Raw genomic sequence first — 22,027 nt, 5'->3', positions numbered from 1 at the left:
TGTGCTACCACGAATGGCTCTTATTTTATTTTAATTTTTTTAAGAATTTTACTACCAGGTGTGGTTGCACACGCTTGTAATCTCAGCATTCGGGAGGCTGAGACAGGAGGACTGCGGTTCTCAGACAGCCTCAGCTACTTAGTGAAGCCCTTTGCAACTCAGTAAGACCCTGTTTCAAAATAAAGAATAAAAAGTAGGACGGGGGGGTATAGCTCAGATGTAGAATGCCCCTAGGTTCAATCCCCAGTACTTCAAAAAGAAGAAAAAAGAAAAGAATTTTACTTTTTATTTTAGTACTGGGAATAGAACTCAGAAGTATTTTACCTCTAAGCTAATCCCCCAGCCCTATTTTTAATAGTGTGTGTGTGTGTGTGTGTGTGTGTGTGTGTGTGTGTGGTACTGGGGAGGGAACCCAGTGGTATTCTACCTCTGGGCTATACTCACAGACCAATTTTATATTTTATTTGGAAACTGGGTCTCACTAAGTTGTTGAGAGCTTCACTAAATAGCTGAGGCTGGCTTTGAACCTGTCTGATCTTCCTGTGTCAGCCTCTCAAATACTAAGATTATTGCTACCACACCAGGCTTATTTTTTATTTTGAGACAAGGTCTCCCTAAGTTGTCAAGGCTGGCCTCAAACTTGCAATCCTTCTGGCCCAGGTCCTGCCTTGAGGGGAAGACAGGAGTGCACCACCACTGGTCGCCAACCACTCATAGTTTACAGACTTTCTGCTTTATATTGAAAAGTATCTAGCAATTATCATTGCTCTTCAAATAATCTTTACTCTTATCACAATTTATAAGCTAAAATATATAATACCCAATTTCTCCGTTTCTTCTTGTATTATTGTTTAAATTTACATATATATTGAATTGTCTACTTTATGCATATTTCACAATTTTAAAGTAGAGGGGGAAGCCGAGTGTGGTGGTACATGCTTGTAATCCCAGCATTTGGGAGGCTGAGATAGGAAGATCAGAGTTTGTGGACAGCCTCAGGTACTTAGTGAGGCCCCCCGCAACTCAGTGAGACCCTGTCTCAAAATACAGAGTAAAATTAGGGCAGGGGGTGTGGCTTGGAGGTCAAATGCTCCTGGGTTCCATCACAAGACCAAAAAAAAAAAAAATGGACGGTCAAATGGAATCACAGAGGATTCTGCTATGTGCCTGCCTCTACAGACAGCCAGGCTTCCAAAGGAATTAAAATGAACTCTTAAAGCTAAAGCACTTCTTTAATTTTGGACATTTCATTCATAAAAATGTTTTAATTTTGGTACCACTAAAAACTTACCTTTTTCATGCAGTCCACATAATTATTGTACCTCAGAGTTCCTGGAGGAAATTCATCAGACTTCATGGGAAAATTAGAAATGATGAGCTTTTCAAGAACATGTTTAAGGTCCTCCAGAGGGGCTCCACTCAGTTTGGTGAAAAATGGAAGAAGAACCAGAGCTTGGCCCTGCAAAGCAATGCTGACTGATGAAATAGTGCTACTATGGCCTACAGACCTTGCAGAATATAAAAAAGTGCTGCTTTCTAAACAAGCATTATGAAGACTCAACAAACAGCTTCCAAATAACTCTAGATTACATTAGCAACCAAACTCAATGAAGCTCTAAGCCTTAGCTTCCACTCCAGAGGCTAGTGGGCTGACTGAGAGCTACTGTGCATGCACACAAATAAACAGGACCCTGTATGCTGCTTGTAGTGCTTTCTCCTTCTACAAATGAAGACCTAAAAAGAAATGTATAGAAAAAACATCTCAAACAACCCATAAGGAAATTTAAAACTTACCCATTGCAAAATTACCATAGAATCTCATACTAAACTTCATTTGGGAGCTTAAAATCAAATTATTATAGATTCCTCAGAGGTTAAAATTTAATTATTACAGATTCCTCTGAAAACTGAGAATGATTCCACCATATGATTCAGCTATACCACTTCTGAGTATCTTTCCAAAGGGACTTAAATCAGAATATTATAGCAATATATGCATATCCACATTCATAGCAACAGAATTCACAACAGTCAAATTATGGAACCAACTTAGGTGTCCACCAACAGATGAATGAATTACAAAATTATGGGATATATACACAATGAAATTCTACTTAGCAATAAAGAAAAATAAAACTGTCATTTTCAGGAAAATGGATGAACCCGGAGAATATTATACTAAGTGAAATTAACCAGTCACAGAAAGTAAAGGGTCATTACTTTTTCTCTCATATGTAGAAACTATGGGGTTACCAGGAGATAAGAGGGACTTTAGATAATGGAGGAAAAATCTCAGTAGAGTGATGGAGGGAGTAGAGTGAAGGGTGGGATTAGGGAGAGAATTAATGAAGGAAACACTTCCACTGATGTTCTATCCATATATGAAATTACCAATGCCAACCTCAATATCCTGTATGTGGAAGGAGGGAAGTGAGGAGGGAACAGGGGTGGGGGAGATCACCAAGTGCTGTGTGCATGTATGACCCTAACCTTCTGAAGTATTATGATGTGAGACTACAATGCATCAATAAAAGTTATGTAAATACCACTACCATTACTTCTACTACTACTACTACTACTAATAATAATAATAATAATAATAACAATAATAATAACAATAATAATAATAATAATTTACCTTTAAGTGCAAACCCAACGTTGAATCAGTAAGTAGACTAGTATATGTTGTAAAGACATCAGTGAATGAGCTGTGATTTGCATTAAAAGACACAGATGAATCAATCTGAAGAAGGGGAAATAAAAACATAACACATTTCTATATTGTGTCTCTATTTTTAACAGATTTTTAAGTATTTAAATTTCAGGTGAACTATAAATTTCTCTTGGGCTTCAAGAATCTTCTGAAATATTTAAATATTATCTGCTAAGAAAACATGGAAGAATATGACAAAAACACAAAGTATGAGAAATGGTAAGCATAATAAATAAGGATAAAATAATGGGAAAATAAAACATGCCACCAGAAAATACCCGCACAATATATCTTATGTATCAAGCCACTGCACCTTTGAAACAACTTTCACATGTTTATTATAGAGACAACTTACAGGACTTAAAGCAAGAAACAAGACTACATTTATCAGAATACCCGTAAAATCAACCAGGCATGGTGGTACATACTTGTAATGCTAGTACTTGGGAGGCTGAGACAGGAGGATCACAGATTCAAGGACTGCCTCAGCAAGTAATGAGAAGCCCTAGTGAGACAACCTAGTGAGACCCTGTTTCAAAAGAAAGAATAAAACAGGGATGGGAGTGTAGCTTGGATGCAGAATGCCCATGGGTTCAACCCCCAATAGAAGAAAAAAAAAAAAAGAATACCTGTAAAATCTTTGCCAGCAAGGCCAGCACTGCCATCTTGCTCTCTGGAGTGGAGTCCTCAGCCCACCACGACTCATACTTCCTCCAGCTGTGCAGAATCGCAGTGGCCAGCTTCAGGCCTTGCTGTTTCTGAATGGCTCGATCCCTGAAGCTCTGATCTAACATCCCATTCAGAATGGCACTCACCTGAAGTAATTGTGGAGTGAATGAAAACAAAATATACTTTCAAAACTATAAAGATGCTATCTCTATAAAAGACATTTACTTCCCAAGTCTTCAGATTTCCTACCCAGGCTTCCCTGTGGAAACCAGAGAGATGGCTGTGTGAGTGCTGTCACACCCATCCTGTCCCTGCTGGTGCTTTTATCTAGGACACTCTTGATGGAGCTCCAAGTAGAGAAGGTGAGCGTGCTCTTCTACCTCTCCAGCAAGTGTGTGTGTGTGTGTGTGTGTGTGTGTGTGTGCGCGCGTTTGTGCGTGCAATGGGGGGAAGGGACTGATTAATGAATCCAGGAGCATTCTACCTCTGAGATACACTCCCAACACTATTTTAATTTTTGTTGTTTTTTTTTGAGGGTCTGAGGATGGAACCCAGAGGCATTTGATCTCTGAGCTACACCCCATGACCATTTTTTGTTTTGTTTTGCGGGTCTGGGGATGGAACCCAGGGGCATTCGACCTCCGAGCTACAGCCCCTGCCCTAATTTTTATTCTTTATTTTGAAACTGGGTCTCACTTAGTTGCAGAGGGCCTCACTAAGTAGCTGAGGCTGTCCGTGAACCGGGATCCTCCGGTCTCAGCCTCTCAAATGCTGGGATTACAAGCGTGCGCCACCACGCACAGTTCCAACCCTATTTTAATTTTGAAACAAGGTCTAACTAAGTTGCTGAGGCTAACCTCTAACCTGCAAACATTCTGTCTTCATGGGTTGCAGGAGCAATTCTTCTTTCAGGGATACATTATGTTCCCTAATCTTACTTGGGTCCTCTTTCTCCTCTTTTTCCTTTTTCTTCCTTCTTCATTCTTCTTCCTCTTCTTCCTTCTTTTACATTTCCCTCACTGAAGAAGATCTGCTACACCTTGCTTTTTCTAGCTATCTCTTTTGGATGGCCTCTCCTCATATTGGTGTTCTTAGCTGTTAGTTCATGTTTCAGAACCGATTGGAAGCCAGTGCAGGGGCAGGGCTCAGAGGCTGTGGGGGTCATGGTAAGCTCATCTGGCCAGCATTGAACACTGCCTTAATTTTCTCAGGCCTATCAAAATATTAATATCCTGAGCCGGGCATGGTGGCACAATGCTTGTAATTCCTGTACTTAGGAGGCTGAGACAGGAGGATTTCAGCTTTTCGGCCAGCCTCACAGATACTTAGGCCCTCCACAACTTAGTGTGACCCTGTTTCAAAATAAAAAAATAAAAAGCTGGGTGTGGTGGCGCACGCTTGTAATCCCAGTACTTGGGAGGCTGAGAAAGGAAGATCACAGTTCGAGGACAGCCTTAGATACTTAGTGAGGCCCTTTGCAACTCAGTGAGAACCTGTTTCAAAATAAAGAATAAAAATTAGGGCAGGGGCTGTAGCTCGGAGGTCGAATGCCGGGTGTCATGGTGCACGCTTGTAATCCCAGCGCTTGGGAGGCTGAGACAGGAGGATCGCACAGGTTTGAAGCCAGCCTGAGCAACTTAATGAGGCTCTCAGCAACTTAGTGAAAACCTGTTTCCAAATAAAATATAAAATAGGTCTGGGAGTATAGCCTGGAGGTAGAAAGCCCTTGGGTCCAATCCCTAGTAGAAAGAAAGAAAGAAAGAAAGAAAGAAAGAAAGAAAGAAAGAAAGAAAGAAAGAAAGAAAGAAAGAAAGAGGAGAGAGAGAGAAGGAAGGAAGGAAGGAAAGAAGGAAGGAAGGAAGGAAGGAAGGAAGGAAGGAAGGAAAAAAAAGAATAAAAGAGGGCTGAAGGTGTAGCTTAGAGGTAGAATGCCCTTGGGTTCATTCCCTAGTAAAACACACAAAAAAATTAATATCCTGCAATGCAGTGGGTAAACACCTAGATTACAATATCTCCAATTGAAATTAGCAAGTCAGGGTGAAGAGCTGCTGGGTTAGAATATGGGTTGACTTTCACCCATCTGCTTTCATAACAGAACCTTTAAACTCCCCAATGCCCAAAGTCCTCTTGATTCAGAGACACTTGTCCCCTGAAACTATCCCTTCACTCTTCTCCTGAAGAGGGAGGACTGGGACCAACAACTATGGGCCGACATGACACCAAGTTTGTTTTGAAAGCTCCACTCTGACATGTTGACACAGCTCAACAACCTACGAGGTTGTACCTTATAATATTAGACATAGAGAATTTGGGAACATGAAAGAATGGAAAAAATGTTTCACAACTCACTAACATTCATTAAGTATTCAAAAAGGTGGTGTTCTTTTTTGTGGATTTTATTTTCAAATATTAGCAAACATTTTTGTGTATATGTGGTACTAGAGATTGAACCCAGGGGCATTTTAACTCTGAGCTACACCCCCAGCTCTATTTTGGTTTTTATTTTGAACCAGGGTCTAAGTTAGAGGGCCCCACCAAGTTGAAGAGGCTGAACACAAACCTGAGATTCTCCTGTCTTGGCTTCCCAAGTACTAGGATTACAGGCATGTGCCACTATGCCAGTCTTAGAACTTTTAAACCTCCAGCAATAAAATCTTGATTTTTTTTTTTGGTTGAAATTTTTTAGAAATATGGCAATATTTTATAAGCATTATATAAGAAAATATTTAAAGGGAAGCTTCCTTACCATTTTAGGGTTATCCACTGATGACTTCATAAGCTCGGATACAGCAAGATCAAGATTTTTCAATAGCTCGGCGTTGATGGTTTCTGAGAACAACCTGTAGAAATATTCTCCATGGGAGAAGCTAACAGTGCTTCGCTGTGAGTTGCCCACAGAAGGCATGGACAGCAGCGCTGAGTTCAGGAGCAGATTCACAAGGTGCTCACACTGTGAGGAAGAAAGAAACAATGGCAGTACAGCCTTCATGTTACAGGAAGACCTTAGGAGAGCTGAAACTCACAAAGTCAAAAAGAAGCCTGATCTGTAAAGCCTGGGTTCAAGTTTAATTTATATGTACTTCAATTAATTTGTTTTTAGGTCCCATTTTGAGGAAGAAATCTTGTCTGAATAATGTGATTTCCAATTTTCCAGAAATCTTACTGTTGTTTGGATGACAGTCTAGTAAGGACAAGTTTTTCCAGAATTTAATACTAGAGATAGAACCGAGGGGCAGTCTACCTCTGAGCTACCCCCCAACCACTTTCCTTCGTTCTTCTCTCCCTCCTTTCCTTCCTTCCTTTAGTTCTGGAAACAGTATTTCAACTAAGTTGCTGATGCTGAATCTTAACCTGCCATCCTCTTGTCTCAGGTGTGCCCACCACACCTGGATCTAGACAATTTAAACCTAATTATCTACATCAAAGGGACAAAGGGGCAAAGAAGAAGCCCCATCAATGGAAGAATGGATGAGAGAAGATGGGAGGGCACAGACCACAGGGCTGGCAGTAAACCTCAGCCACAGTGGATGACCTGAGGCCAGCCCCACTCGGGTACAAGAGCCTAGAAGGCTTCTGTTGTGGTGCCATGGTGTCTCTAATACCGTCCAGAGCCTTCCTAAGCCATCTAACTCAAGAAACACCAAGCACAGAGGAGAGGCCACACGTCAATTCAGGTCAAGTTTATTGTCACAAAATGTTCTCTGCCTAGAGTTCCTTGAGAAACAAAGTGGAACAGACAATCCTTTTTGTTTGTTTGTTTGTGGTCTTTTGTTTTGTTTTGTTTTGTTTAGAGGTTCTGGGGATCGACCCAGGGGCATTCTACCTCTGCGCTTCAACCCCGGCCCTATTTTTTATTTTTTATTTTGAAACAGAGTCTCACTGAATTGCAAAGTGCACCACTAAGTACCTGAGGCTGTCCAGGAACCATGATCCTCCTGTCTCAGCCTCCCAAATGCTGGGATTACAAGCACATGCCACCACATCCAGCTCATTTTTTTTTCTTTTTTCTTTGCGGAACTGGGGATGGAACCCAAGGGGCATTCTACCTCCAAGCTATACTCCCAGTCTGATCTTTTTTTATTCTTCATTTTGAAACAGGGTCTCACTGAGTTGTAAAGGGCCTCACTAAGTAGCTGAGGCTGTCTGCAAACTGCAATCCTGCTGTCTCAGCCACCCAAATGCTGGGATTACAAGTGTATGCCACCACACCTGGCTCTTATTTTTTTTTATGGTACTGAGGATTGAACCCAGAGGCATTCTACTTCCAAGATACACTCCACTCCTTTTTAATTAATTAATTAATTAATTAATTAATTATTTTGTGTGTGTGTGGTACTGAGGGTAGAACCCAGGGGCTTTTCTACCCCTGGGCTATATTCTCAGACCAATTTTATACTTTATTTGGAAACAGGGTCTCACTAAGCTTCCGAGAGCCTCATTTAGTAGCTGAGGCTGGCTTTGAACCCTGCGCTTGGGAGGCGGAAACAGGAGGATCGCACTGGTTCAAAGCCAGCCTTGCAGGCTTAAGAGACCGTTTCCAAATAAAAATATAAAATAGGTCTGGGAGTGTAGCCCAGAAGTAGAAGGGGTTCCAGGAACCCCAGTACCACCAAAAAAAAAAAAAAAAAAACATTGTTGGTGGGATTGCAAATTAGTGCAGCCACTTTGGAAAACAGTATGAAGGATCCTCAGAAGAATGGGAACAAACTTACCATTCGATCCAGCAATACCACTTCTGGGTATCTACCCAAAAGAAAGGAAACAAAACTACCAAACTAATGCATGTATATCGATGTTCATAGCGACATAATTCACCACTGCCAAACTATGGAACCAGCCAAGATATCCATCAACAGATGAATGGATTACAAAACTATGGGATATGTACACTGTTAGGATAAGCAGCCCAGTAATGCCAAAGATGGCGCCTCTCCGGCTTCTCTTCCGGATTGTGCTGCTTACCTCATAGCTTGCCAAAGGGGCCACGGGATGCCCAACAATCAATCCCCTAATAACACACCCACTGGGGTATGAGCCACCCAATCAGTAAACGCCCCGTACTTTGTGCGATCTTCCGCTGTGAGCGGAAGCTCCCTCCTCCCAGTTGCCTGATATAAAAGGGAACTGGGCTATCTCAATAAAGCTTTTGCTTGCTTGCTTGCTTATCTCCGACGGCTGGCCTTGGGTCTTTCCTGCGCCAACCCCCCTTCATTGTTCCCGAAGACCCCCAACATACACAATGGAATTTTACACAGCCATAAAGAAAAACACCATTACATCATTTACAGGGAAATGGATGGAACTGGAGGACATTATGCTAAGTGAGATTAGTCAATTACAAAAAATAAGAAATTGGATGCTTTGCCTAATATGCGAAAGCTAGGGAGAAATGAGTCATAGGAGGAACACTTGATAAAGAAGGAGATTCTATAGAGAAGCAAATAGGGCGACCTAACTGAGGGGATGGGGGGAGAGGGAAACTCTCTAAAGCACATGATGTACTTAAACAAACATATCAAAGTCAATCACTAGGCCAAGCATGGGTAGGAGGGATGGGGGGGAAATGGGGTGGGAATTGGGTAAGAGCTAATTGGATGATGTGTGCATGTATGTCTCCGCAAGTCCCATTAAGATTTATGACGCCGGGCATGTGGCACATGCTTGTAATCTCCGCGCTTGGGAGGTGGAGACAGGATGATTGCATAGGTTCAAAGCCAGCCTCACTGGCTTAAGAGACCCTGTTTCCAAATAAAAAAAAAATATAAAAATAGGCCTGGGAGTGTAGCCCGGAGGTAGAAGGGTTCTATCCCCAGTACCACCAAAAAAAGAAAAAAAAGAGAGACGATTACAATGCACCAATAAAAAAAAAGAAAATGTAGTACATATTTTTAAAAAAAATGAATGAAACTAAAGAGTATTTCAACTGAGATCTGCTAGTTTTATTTATTTATTTATTTATTTATTTATTATTATTTATTTATTATAGTACTGGGGATTGAACCCAGAGCATTCTACCTTCAAGCTACACTCCCAGCCCTATTTTTTATTATTAATTTGAAACAGGGTCTCACTGAGTTGCAAAGGGCCTCACTAAGTAGCTGAGGCTGGTTGCAAATCGGCAATCCTCCTCTCTCAGCCTCCCCAGTACTAGGATTACAAGCATGTGCCACCATGTCCAGTGATTCTCTAGTTTTAGAAAGTCAAAGTTTGAATGTTTTCACTCCTGTGAGGAAGCTAGAGAGAAAATAGGAAACAAAAGTCACTTTAGATTAATGAGAGAGATCAGTAGAACAGTGGGAGAGGACTGGTAGAAGAAACTGGGTACTGGAAAAAGGAGGACTGAATAAGGAAACAGTTAAAATAATATTATGTCCGTGTATGAAGGCACCACTACCATTCTCACTAATATAAGAGGGGAGTGAAGAGGATGTGGAAGGAAACACACTACACGTTGTGTGCATGAATGTTTGTATCACTTTGATGTATAATGACAACGCACAAATAAAAGTATAAAAAAAAAAGCTGGGCATGGTGGCGCACGCTTGTAATCCCCGCACTTGGGAGGCTGAGACAGGAAGATCGCACAGGTTTGAAGCCAGCCTCAGCTACTGAGTGAGACTCTCAGCAACTTAATGAGGCCCTGTTTCCAAATAAAAATATAAAATTGGACTGGGAGTATAGCCCGGAGATAGAAAGCCTCTGGGTTCCACCCTCAGTACCACCAAAAAAAATAAAAAGAAAAGAAAAGAAAAGAAATTTAAAAAAGAAAGAAAGTTCATGTCAATCAATTTCAACACTTTTCCTAAATAAATTCCACTTTTCCTAGAAATATACCAGAAGTGGGTTATACATTTCTACACAAAGATGGCAGAGCATGCAAATGATTTTCCTACCAGTCCTCCAAAAGCAAAGGCCAGCTCCAGGAGACCGCGTGCCAAGCGCTCACAGCTGGTGTCCAACAATGGCAGGCACTGCCTTTCCGGTCCAGGTGAAATGCCTTTATAAACCCAGGAGAGAAGCTTTACACCAACAGGATGGGGCAGGGCTGTGGACTAAAACAAATTCAACGTGAAAGGCCAGCAAGAAAAAATATTTAATAGAAGACACAGTATCATTCCTCCCATTCATTAAAAAATCCACAATAGGACAGACATGGTGGCGCATGCTTGTAATCCCAGCATTTGGGAGACCCTGTTTCAAAATAAAGAATAAAAAATAGGGCTGGGGGTGTAGCTCCGAAGTAGACTGCCCCTGGGTTCAATCCCCAGTATCACAATAAATAAATAAACAAACAAACATTAGCTACCAATGACAACTGTCTTCCAATGTTAAAATGAGAATTTTAACACAACTTTTCTCTCTTCCCTTCTTCTCTTTCTCCCTTATGGAACCCAGGGATGTTCTATCTCCAGGCTATACCCTAGCCCTTTTATTGGAAACAGGGCTATCACTAAATTGCTGAGGCTGTCCTCAATTCTGAGGTCCTCCTGTCTCAGCTATCTCTACTTTCCAAGTATGGCTTACAGGCGTGGGCTACCACATCCAGCTCCAACTTTCCTGTTTATGCTACATTTTTTCCTTTATGTTACCTTACTATACAGAACAACACCAGTTGGTTCCTTAAATTTTTCAAAAGGCTGCTATGGAAATTTTTTATTTATTTTTTTTAATTATTATTATTATTATTATTATTATTATTAGTGTGTGTGTGTGTGTGTGTGTGTGTGTGTGTGTGTGTGTGTGTGGTACTAGGGTTCCTGGAAACCTTCTACCTCCAGGCTACACTCCCAGACACCTATTTTTTATATTTTATTTGGGAACAGGGTCTCTTGAGCCAGAGAGGCTGCCTTCGAACCTGCGCGATCCTCCTGTCTCGGCCTCCCAAGCACGGGGATTACAAACATGTGCCACCATGCCCGGCTTGCTCTGAAATTTTTAACTATCCTTCATTTCATTTTTGCGTAACACTTACTTTGATATTTATTTTCTAGATAATATCTACTTGTCTAGAGCAAGTATTTCTTTTTTTTTCTTTCTTTTTTTTTTTTTTGCAGGTCTGGGGATGGGCATTCAACCTCCTAGCTATACCCCCTGTCCTATTTTTTATTCTTTATTTTGAAACAGGGTTTCACTAAGTTGAGGAGAGCCTCACTAAGTAGATGAGGCTGGCCGCAAACTGCAATCCTCCTGTCTCAACCTCCCAAACGCTGAGATTATAAGCATGCGTCACCATGCCCGGATAGAGCAAGTATTTCTATAATTTCTATTTCAGATTGCTCCACACATAAGCTATTTAACAAAGAATATAAATACATAGACCAATTAGCATAATAAAGCTAAAAGAACTGTATGACCAGATTGGTCAGGGTTACCTGTGGTGGTGCTACAACATGCAAGAGGCCAGCTCTATGGAGCTGTTTACAGGCTGACACCAGAGTTGCCAGTCGGGTCCTCTCCAAGTGAGCGTCAGGGCCATATAGGTCAATGACACAGAGCTCCTCAATGCTGGCCAGCAAGGAAAACAGAAAACAAGGCAAATTCTCAGCTGTTTAGGTTATTAAGACACTCAAAGGATATGTTTGTGTCATCCTAAATTCAGTCTTGCTAACAATTAATACCATCCTAGATAGCAGTCAGCAGCGGACAAGAGTTACATGCACCAACCTAGCACAGAAAGCAAAGGTGGAGCTAAACATGCCAGCCCTTGCAAAGGCCCAGGGAAGGCATTTACTAAGTACACAATCCAAACAACTGATGGGATCATTCCCAGTAGGCACGCACTGTCCATGTCCTTCCTTCACAAAAAGGACACTCTGTCAGCCACATGAAGAGCCACCAGGAGGGCTGCGTTTGCTCGGCTCTTCCATGCCACAGAAGCACCCACCTGCGCACAGTCACTCGTTCCTTCAGTTCGGCCTCCAGGAGTTCTTTGTATGGGGACTTGTTCAGGGCTCTCATCAGGTCCACACACACACTGGGAAGACGATCCATTACCTGGACATCGCCGACATTAAAGCCAATGCTCACAGGCTCACACAGTGTTTGCACCAAGAGCTTCATCAGGTCAGTATTATACAAATCTTTCTCCAGGAGCTGTTAAGAGACAGTTTGAATGAAAATCCTCCTATCCACCAGCAGCTGTAATGTTAACACCATGAACCATATTAGGGCAGGGTTTGCTAACATTCAGTGTCAAGGTGTGAATGGTCCTTCGGGCTGTGGGTGTCCAATAAAATATTTAGGAAAATGATTCCATTTTTTTTTTTTGCGGGTCTGGAGATGGAACCCAGGGACATTTGATCTCTGAGCTACACCCCCTGCCCTATTTTTTATTCTTAATTTTGAAACAGGGTCTCACTAAGTTGCCGGAGGGCCTCACTAAGTAGCTGAGGGAGTCCTTACTAAGTAGCTGAAACTATTCGTGAACCGTGATCCTCTGGACTCAGCCTCCCGAATGCTGGGATTACGAGCAAGTGTCACGACACCTGGCATGATTTGATATATTATTCACACAACAAAAATCTGAAAAGCATGCAGTTTTTTTCTTCTTCTTTTTTTGTGGAACTAGGGGGTGAACCCAGGAGCAGTCTACCTCCAAGCTATACCCCCAGCCCTATTCTTTATTCTTTGTTTTGAAACAAGGTCTCAAAAGTTATGAAGTTACTAAGTAGGTGAGGCTGGCCATGAACCGGCTATCTTCCTGTCTCAGCCTCCCTAGTCCTAGGATTACAAGTGTGTGCCACCATGCGTGCATGAACCAGCTATCTTCCTATCTCAGCCTCCCTAGTCCTAGGATTACAAGTGTGTGCCACCATGCCTGGCTAGCACTCAGTTTTATTACAGGTTAAGTATCTCATATCTGAATGCTGGGAACAAGAAATATTTCAGATTCAAAATTTTTCAGATTTTAGACTTTACTATTTGAGCATCACCAATCCAAATATATAAAGTCCAAAGTTCAAAATATTTTGAATGCCAACATGACACTCAGTTTTAGATTTTAAAGCATTTATGATTTTTGGATTAGGGATGCTCGAGAGTCAGTAACAATTTATTACTTGAAAACTGCTAAAAGAGTAGATTTTAAATGTTCTCACTATAAAAAAAAGACATTATGTAAGATTAACAGATATATTTATTAGCTCACCATTCCATCATATGTACATATATCAAAATTTCATTTGCACAGCAAAAAATGCTTACAATTCTTGTCAACTAAATAATAAATAAGGATAAATCTTCTGTTAATGGAATATTTCAAAGAAGTCAAAGCCATACCTAACAAAAATTATTAAAGCACTTTTCTAGTACCAAGTACTGCCTTCAAATTTACAAAGAAACAGCTGGGTGTAGTGGGGCACACTGTAATCCCAGTACTTGAGAGGCTGAGACAGGAGAATCATAGGTTCACAGCCAGTCTCGGCTACTTAATGAGTACCTCCTAAAACTTAGTGAGATCCTGTTTCAAAATAACAGATAAAAAATAGGGCTAGAAATGTAGCAAAGAAGTATAATGCCCTTGAGTTCCATCCCCAGTACTACAACAACAACAATTGACAAAGGAACATGACTAACCCTACCTTCCATCCTTCCGGAAAGGTTCTGAGTAAGGTTGTGGCAAACTCCATGATTCGAACCACAACAGTACATTTGCTGTAGTTGTATCGCTCCTCCTCATGCGGGCTAGGTCTGCTCTCTGCTGCCCCAGCGACAAAGCACTTTTCTGCTGCTCTAATATCATGCATAGCAATGCTTCTTAAAAAGAAAGCCACCGACTTCAAAAGTGAAGACTGTGTTTTAGTCCCTAGAAATAATCACATTAAAAGAATAAGAGCTGCTTCTTTCTGAGTCCACCAAGAATAACATAAAATTCCTTCTTTAACTATAGATATGATGTACTTTGCATCTAAACACAACATCTTTCAAAAGAAAAGTTCAATAAAAGCTGAGAAAAATAGCAGCAGTTTCTTCTCATTTTTAATTTCAAAATGATAATCCAAATAGAATTCATCTTTAGAATCATACAATCACAGTACATCTATACAAAATCAGGTCTCAATTCTCAAGAATACAAGTATTCTTGAATATAAGTTAATGTGATTACTTAAAAGGACAACACATTAGCAGGGCATAGTGGTGCACACTGTAATCCCAGTACTTAAGAGGCCAAGACAGAAAGATCATAGGTTTGAGGCAAGCCTCAGCAACACAACTTGACAAGATCCTTTTTCAAAAATAAAAAGGGCAGGGGGTGTAGCTCAGAGACAGAATGTCCCTGGGCACAACCCCAGTACCACAAAAAGTGGGGGGGGGACAACTTAGAAATGCATGCCAAAGTTTAAAAATATGCATGAAAATCTCTAACCGATGTTTAAAAGAGCTCATATGCTTTGATCAAGCAATGAAATTTTAATTTAATAAAATAATGGCAGAACTGCAATGAGATGATAGTAAAAAGTGTTCATTCAGCCAGGCGTGGTGGCGCACCCTTGTAATCCCCACACTTGGGAGGTAGAGACAGGAAGATCGCGCAGGTTCGAAGTCAGCGCGCTGGCTTAAGAGACCCTGTTTCCAAATAAAAGATATAAAATAGATATAAAAGATATAAAATAGATCTGGGAGTGTAGCCGGAGGTAGAAGGGCTTCCAGGAACCCCAGTACCACCAAAAAATAAATAAAATAAAATAAAAAGTGTTCATTCCATATATATATATATTTTTTTGGGGGGGGATTGTAGGTTGAACTCAGAGGCATTTACCTCTGAGCTACACCCCCTGCCCTATTTCATATTTTATTTGAAAACAGGCTCTAAGTTGCTGAACTAGCCTCCAACCTGCAATCTTTCTGTCTCAGCCTTCCAAATACTGGGAATATAGGCGTGAGCCATCACACCCAACTTCTAGTATTGTTCCCTCCCTTCCCTTTTCTTTTTCTTTTTCTTTTTCTTTTTCTTTCTTCCTTCCTTCCTTTCTTTCTTTCTTTCTTTCTTTCTTTCTTTCTTTCTTTCTTTCTTTCTTTCTCTCTCTCTTTTTTTGCAGTACTGGGGATGGAACCCAGGGGTATTCTACCTCCGAGCTATACCCCAGCATTATTCTTTATTTTGAAACAGGGTCTCACTGAGTTGCATAGGGCCTCACTAAGTAGTAGCTGAGACTGTCCATGAACCACCATCCTCCTGTCTCAGCCTCCCAAATGCTGGGATTACAATCATGTGCCACCACACCCGGCTCTAGTATTGTTTTAAGAATGATAAAACAAAACAACTTAATAGTCCTTCAAAGGAGCAAAACAAGATAAATTATGACACTTTATGAAGCCCAGTATGGACACTGGGCTTCATATGGAATCAATTTTCAGATTTACTCCACATGGCTTTTTTGTGTGTGTGTGTGGAACCAGGAATTGTACCCAGGGTCATTCAACCTCCGAGCTATACCCCCAGCCCTATTTTTTTATTATTTATTTTGAAACATGGTCTCACTAAGTTGCAGAGTGTCTTACTAAGTAGCTGAGGCTGGGCACAAACCTGCAATCCTCCTGTCTCAGCCTCCCAAATACTGGGATTATAAGTGTGTACCATCACGCCTGGCTATTCACATGGCTTTTTTTCTAAAACTCCTTGGTGTGAACATGATCCAGGCTTTCTCTCCTTCCCCATCCCCCACCCCATTCACCCTTCTGCCTAACACACCATGCGCCTCTTCCCCAGTCTCACTGCAGTTCATTGCTCTAGCATTAAAAACCTCAGGACCCAAAGGGACAATGAAAAGTGTCAGTATAAATGTTATTTATATTTGAAAGAGTGAATAATGGGGATGACCAAGTGAGAAATTGTTGTATAAGTCTGAGAGTTGCCAATTCTTAATTTTCAACAAAATCTGAAGAAAACTGACCAAATTGACAATGGAAAGACCACTAGAAACAATTTTTATGACATTACTACGTATTCAAAGAACTAAAAAAATATATTAATAATTGCATCCTCAGGCTGGGCGCAGTGATCCCTGCGCTTGTAATCCCAGCGCTTGGGAGGCTGAGACAGGAGGATCGCACAGGTTCAAAGCCAGCCTTAGCTACTTAGTGAGGCTCTAGCAACTTAGTGAGACCCTGTTTCCAAATAAAATATAAAACTGGTCTGAGAGTATAGCCCGGAGGTAGAAAGCCTGTGTTCTACCCCCAGTACCACACACACACACAAAAAGAATTATATTCTCAAACATCAAATATCCTTGAATCCAACAGATCATCAGACTGTAAGACATAGACATTCCAACCATAGATTTGTTAAATTTAAAACAATGTATATTTTAGGAGTAATCAAGTATGGCACTTATTTATGTGAAATAGTTTTTTTTTCGTAGCAAGGACATGCATTGTATAATAGTTTTCTGGTCAACTGCAGAATGCATAAGTTTCTGTTACCTAGTGGCATGGGGGCTGTCTTAATTTGTGTAGAAATACTCTTATGTTTGCACCAAAACAAAAACATCTAATGATGCATTTTTGAGAAATATCCCCACTGTGTAGCAATACAAAATGGACCCAAAAAATAATTCTAATACATAACTTAATTTTGTACATGTAATAATTACTTACCAGAAACTATATTATATTTACATTGCTGTGGTCCTAACAAATATAATGTGCCCTAATACAAATGTAATGGTAACACTGAAGTAATCTTTAAACATGCAGACCCTTCTGTTGCAAAGGATGGATTTATAAGTAAAATGTGAACTGGATTATAAATAAGAATTATGGTAAAATATGAATAGGGTTATAAGTTAGATGTGAAACATAAAAACATAACAATAAATACAGTATATTTTAAGGCTGATGGTATTGAACATAGATGAATTAAAGTCTTAGGAGCTGAGTATGGTGACATAAGCCTGTAATCCAAGAACTTGGGAGGCTGAGACAAAAGAATTACAAGTTTGAGGCCAACCTCAGCAACTTATTGAGGCCCTTAGAAACTTACTGAGACCATTGGAAAATAAAAAATAAGAAAGGGTGAGTTGTAACTCAGAGGTAGAAAGGCCCTGAGTTCAATCCCCTGGACCAAAATACAAATAAAAAAGAGCCAGGTAAAGCCGGGAGTGGTGGACAGGCTTGTCATCCCAGCATTTGGGAGGCTGAGACAAGAGGATCCCGCAGGTTGGAAGCCAGCCTCAGCTACTAAGTGAGGCCCTTTGCAACTCAGTGAGACCCTTTTCAAAATAAATAATAAAAAATAGTGCTGGAGCAGGGCGTGGTGGCGCACGCTTCTAATCCCAGCATTCAGGAGGCTGAGACCTGGAGGATTGCAGTTCGCGGACAGCCTCAGCTACTTAGTGAGGCCCTCTGCAACTCAGTGAGACCCGGTTTCAAAATAAAGAATAAAAAACAGGGAAGGGGGTATAGCTCAGAAGTCAAATGCCCTTGGGTTCCATCCCCAGACCCGCAAAAAAAAAAAAAAATAGTGCTGGGGTGTCACTTAGAGGTAGAATGCCCCTGGGTTCCATCTCCAGTACCACAAAAAAAAAAAAAAAAAAAAAAAGAGCCAAATATTTAGGATCTACTGAAGTCATACTTTTCAAATAATAGTTTTATTTTAAAATGTCAGCATTTACAACACACTAGAAAATAGAACTTTTAATTATTTAAAGCTATGAGGAATATTTGTTAGTTGTCAACAGTAAAGTGTTAAAAGGTTTCAATGTTCACCTCTTTCCATGAAGTAAAAGAATAAAGCTGTTTAAAGAAAACTTAAATGTAATACATTCACATAATTTAGTGAGTAATGCATGGTTTTTAAAGCTAGATTAAGTTTTATGTACTGACAGAGAAAGATGCCCAAGATGTTCAGGGTGTGTGTGTGTGTGTGTGTGTGTGTGTGTGTGTGTAAATCAAATTATAGTGAAGCATACAAAATTAACTGTATAATATATACATATAATATATACACACATACATATGATATATACATTGAACCCAGGGACATTCTACTCCTAAGCTACACCCCCAGCCCTATTTTTTATTCTTTATTTTGAAACAGGGTCTCACTGAGTTACAAAGGGCCTAAGTAGCTGAGACTGTCCGCAAACTGCCACCCTCCTGTCTCAGCCTCCCAAATGCTGGGATTACAAGTGTGCATCACCATGCTGAGCTCTAGTAATTTTTTTTTTTTTTTTTTTTTAGGTGCTGGAGATGGAACCCAGGGGCATTCTATCTCCAATCCACACACCAAGCCCTATTTTTTATTCTTTATTTTGAAACAGGGTCTCACTGAGTTGCTAAGGGCCTAAGTAGCCCAGGCTGTCTGTGAACTGCAATACTCCCGTCTCAGCCTCCCAAGTGTTGGGATTACAAATGTATGCCACCACGCCTGGCTTCTAGTAATTTTCTATATATATAAAAATTTAGAAGAGTACATACTAAAATGTTCTTAGTTTTTGTCACTAGGGAATACAAGTAAGATAAAAGGCTTTTGATGTTTTACTTGTTATACATTTTCCTAGTTTAAACTTTCTGAGATATCTTTTTATTGTTTTTGAGGTACTGGGGATGGAACCCAGGGGCTTTTTACCTTCAAGCTACAACCCCAGCCCTATTTTTTTTTTTTTTTTTTTTTTGCGGTACTGGGGATGGAACCCAGGGGCATTCTACCTCTGAGCTACATCCCCAGCTCTATTTTTTATACTTTATTATGAAACAGGGTCTCATTGAGTTGCAAAGGGCCTCAGTAAGTAGCTGAGGCTGGCTTCGAACCTGCGCAATTCTCCTGTCTCCTGCCTCCCAAATGCTGGATTACAAGCATGTGCCACCACTACCAGCTTCTGAGATTTCTTAAAGCAAAATAACTGAAGGCATGAGTTACAACTGAGGATCTGTAGTAACTTTTTTTGACCTATCCTTTTAGCAGTCCTTGTACTCAACTAGTTCTTATCAAAACTGAATAATCTGTGTTTCTATGCAGGATGTGGTGGTGCACACCTGTAATCCCACTATTTGGGAGGCTGAGAAGGGAGAATTGTAGGTTTGGCAACTCAGTAGGACCCTCAGCAACTATGTGAGGCACTATTTCAAAATAAAAACTAAAGAGTTGGGGGTTTAGCTTGGAGGTAGAATGCCCCTGGGTTCAATTTCCAGTAACAAACACTGTGTTTCTAAAACTCAGCACGCACCTGCATGTCTGTCTGTCTGTCTCTCTCTCTCTCCTCCGCCCTCAGCAGGAAGTCCAGCTTCCAATATTCCCAAGTTAAAACCAAGAACATATGGTCCCACTCTCTCCCAAATTCCCCTAACACTGACTTCATCTCTGACAAAATTAAGGAAGTAATCACTTTAGTAATCATCACTAACCACTGAATGGATGTTCCAAATTAAAAGTCCAGAGGTCATATTTCAAGTGGCAAGCCTGTTCTGACCATGGGAAGAGGATTCCCCAAGAAGCCTGACTGGAGAGGCTGAAGCAAAGGGAACTCTACCAGCTGATATAGCACATCCCTTTGCTGCTTCTCCATAAGCCATAGGTCCCTGAGGTCACCAGAGGAATGGAGCCCCCCACCTTCTTCCTCTCAACTGGAATAAGAGCACACAAAGCATCCTAGCTCAGATAATCTCCTATGTACACAAACTGTATCATTCCTATAGAAGTGAGAAAAAAGCAAGAGCCTGAAAACCCAAGAAAAATCAAGATGAAAATAAAGAAATATGGAAAAAGATCAGAGCACCTCTTGCTTCCCAACTGCCATAAAGTGGGCAGCTGTTTCAGCCACGTACTGCCACCATGATATGCTGCCCACCATAGGTCCAAAGCAACAGTACCAAAAAACCAAGGACTGAAACCTCCAAAAGTGCAAATGAAAATAAACCTTTCTTATATCAAAGTTGATTGCCCCAGGTATCTTGTCATAGTAACAAAAAACTGACTAATGTAAATAAGAATATAGGTAAATCTCTTTGCACAGCACTAAGTAATCAGAGTCAGTTATCAACATTGCTAGGATTATTTTCTCAAGGCAGTAAGCTGTCTACCCAAGACAAATCCAGAAGACCAGGCAATGCTAACTTAGGGGTAAGTTCTACCTACCTAGGACCTCACGTGCTTCCACAGTCTTCTCCTCGATGAACGTGTTATAGCACTCCAGGGCTGCCAGGAACAAGTCCAGCCACTGCAGGACCACTCGCAGGCTGAATGCCCCTCGCAAGTGGAAGATGGTTGGCTGAGCAAGGATGCCCGATGGCCGATCACAGCCTCTGCCTCCCCCTTCAAATGTGTTTATGAGAAAAGAAATATCTTCTTCCTTGATAATATCTTTCAACCATAAAGAAGGAGACTTGTTGCCTTAAAAGAGAAATATGATTAAAAATACATATTAAAAACTCCCACAATTAAATTTCATTAATCTTTTGTCTATTAATAATTTTCCAAAATGATCTAGAACAATTTTATCTTACTATAGCACTCATAAATTGTTTCACTATAGTTCTTACCAAGAAAATATTACCATCATGGCCAGTCTCCTCGGTTTCTTTAGACATTACAAAAATAAATCCCACTGAAATAGCTCTACACTAATACCCTTTCCCCTGCCTTTTTCTTTTTGAGTCACAGAAGGACACCGCAATTCTCAGTTCCTAATGCTGGCTGTCCTACTCAGAATCCTCATCCACAAAGAATAATATTATCAACCTCTTGGGTTGATAGAAAGATTAAATGAATTAAAGTAGCAAATTGGTAGCCCTGTGCTCAGAATAGTATCTACCAAACAATAAGTATATTATTTGTGAATTAAAATTCAAATGACCTGTTCTTCCTTTTTTCTTTTTCTTTCTTTTTTTTTTTTTTTTTTTTTTTTTTTTTGGTGGTACTGGGGATGGAACCCTTTTACCTCCGGACTACACTCCCAGACCTATTTTATATTTTATTTGGAAACAGGGTCTCTTAAACCAGCGAGGCTGGCTTTGAACCTGCGCGATCCTCCTGTTTCCGCCTCCCAAGCACAGGGATTACAAGCGTGCAACGCCACACCCGGCTCTTTTTTTTTTCTTTCTTTCTTCAGGGATGCTCTTCAAAAGCGCTACATTCCGAGCCCTTTGAATATTTTTGAAACAAGTTCTCACCAAATTGCTCAGTAAGTAGCTGAGGCTGGCTTTAAACCTGCGCAATCTAGCCAAGCCTGGCGGTGCACGCTTATAATCCCAGCACTTGGGAGGCTGAGACAGGAGGATCACATGGGTTCGAAGCCAGCCTCAGATACTTAGTGAGGCTCTCAACAACTTAGTGAGACCCTGTTTCCAAATAAAGTATAAAATAGGTCTGGGAGTATAGCCCAGAGATAGAAAAGCCCCTGGGTTCCACCCCCAGTACCACACACACACAAAAAAACACCAAACCTGCGCAGTGCCTCCCGAATACTGGGATTACAAGCATATGCCACCACACCTGGCTAAATAACCAGCTTTTTAAAAGACACTCTAGCCAGGTGTGTTGGTGCACACCTGTGATCTCAGCATTTAGGAGGCTGGAACCAGAGGATCGCAGTTCAAGGACAGCCTTGCTACTTAGTGAGGGCTGGGGGTGTAGCTCAAAGGTAAAATGCCCCTGGGTTCTATCCCAAGTACTGCAAAAGAAAAAAAAAGAAGATACTTCTTTTAGAT

The 22,027-nt window shown here is 40.8% G+C and overlaps 1 protein-coding gene across 3 annotated transcripts in view; it reads right to left on the bottom strand.

The window, feature by feature from the left end:
* Positions 1-22,027, bottom strand: part of PRKDC (protein kinase, DNA-activated, catalytic subunit) — a gene marked incomplete at both ends in the record, with an annotated part of 201,911 nt that overhangs the window by 100,239 nt on the left and 79,645 nt on the right. For all 3 annotated transcript variants that reach the window (XM_080713685.1, XM_080713686.1, XM_080713687.1), the window contains 9 exons: positions 1,292-1,459; positions 2,639-2,743; positions 3,343-3,528; positions 6,129-6,332; positions 10,276-10,434; positions 11,755-11,887; positions 12,267-12,475; positions 13,963-14,186; positions 20,457-20,711. In XM_080713685.1, coding sequence (XP_080569811.1) covers positions 1,292-1,459; positions 2,639-2,743; positions 3,343-3,528; positions 6,129-6,332; positions 10,276-10,434; positions 11,755-11,887; positions 12,267-12,475; positions 13,963-14,186; positions 20,457-20,711 — 1,643 coding nt within the window. The remainder of the gene's footprint in view (positions 1-1,291; positions 1,460-2,638; positions 2,744-3,342; positions 3,529-6,128; positions 6,333-10,275; positions 10,435-11,754; positions 11,888-12,266; positions 12,476-13,962; positions 14,187-20,456; positions 20,712-22,027) is intronic.

This window comes from Muscardinus avellanarius (assembly GCF_963383645.1).
Source record: "Muscardinus avellanarius genome assembly, chromosome: 1".
Classification (NCBI taxonomy): Eukaryota; Metazoa; Chordata; class Mammalia; order Rodentia; family Gliridae; genus Muscardinus; species Muscardinus avellanarius.
The sequence above is the reverse complement of the archived record's forward strand: the minus strand, read 5'-3'. Positions and strand labels throughout refer to the sequence as shown.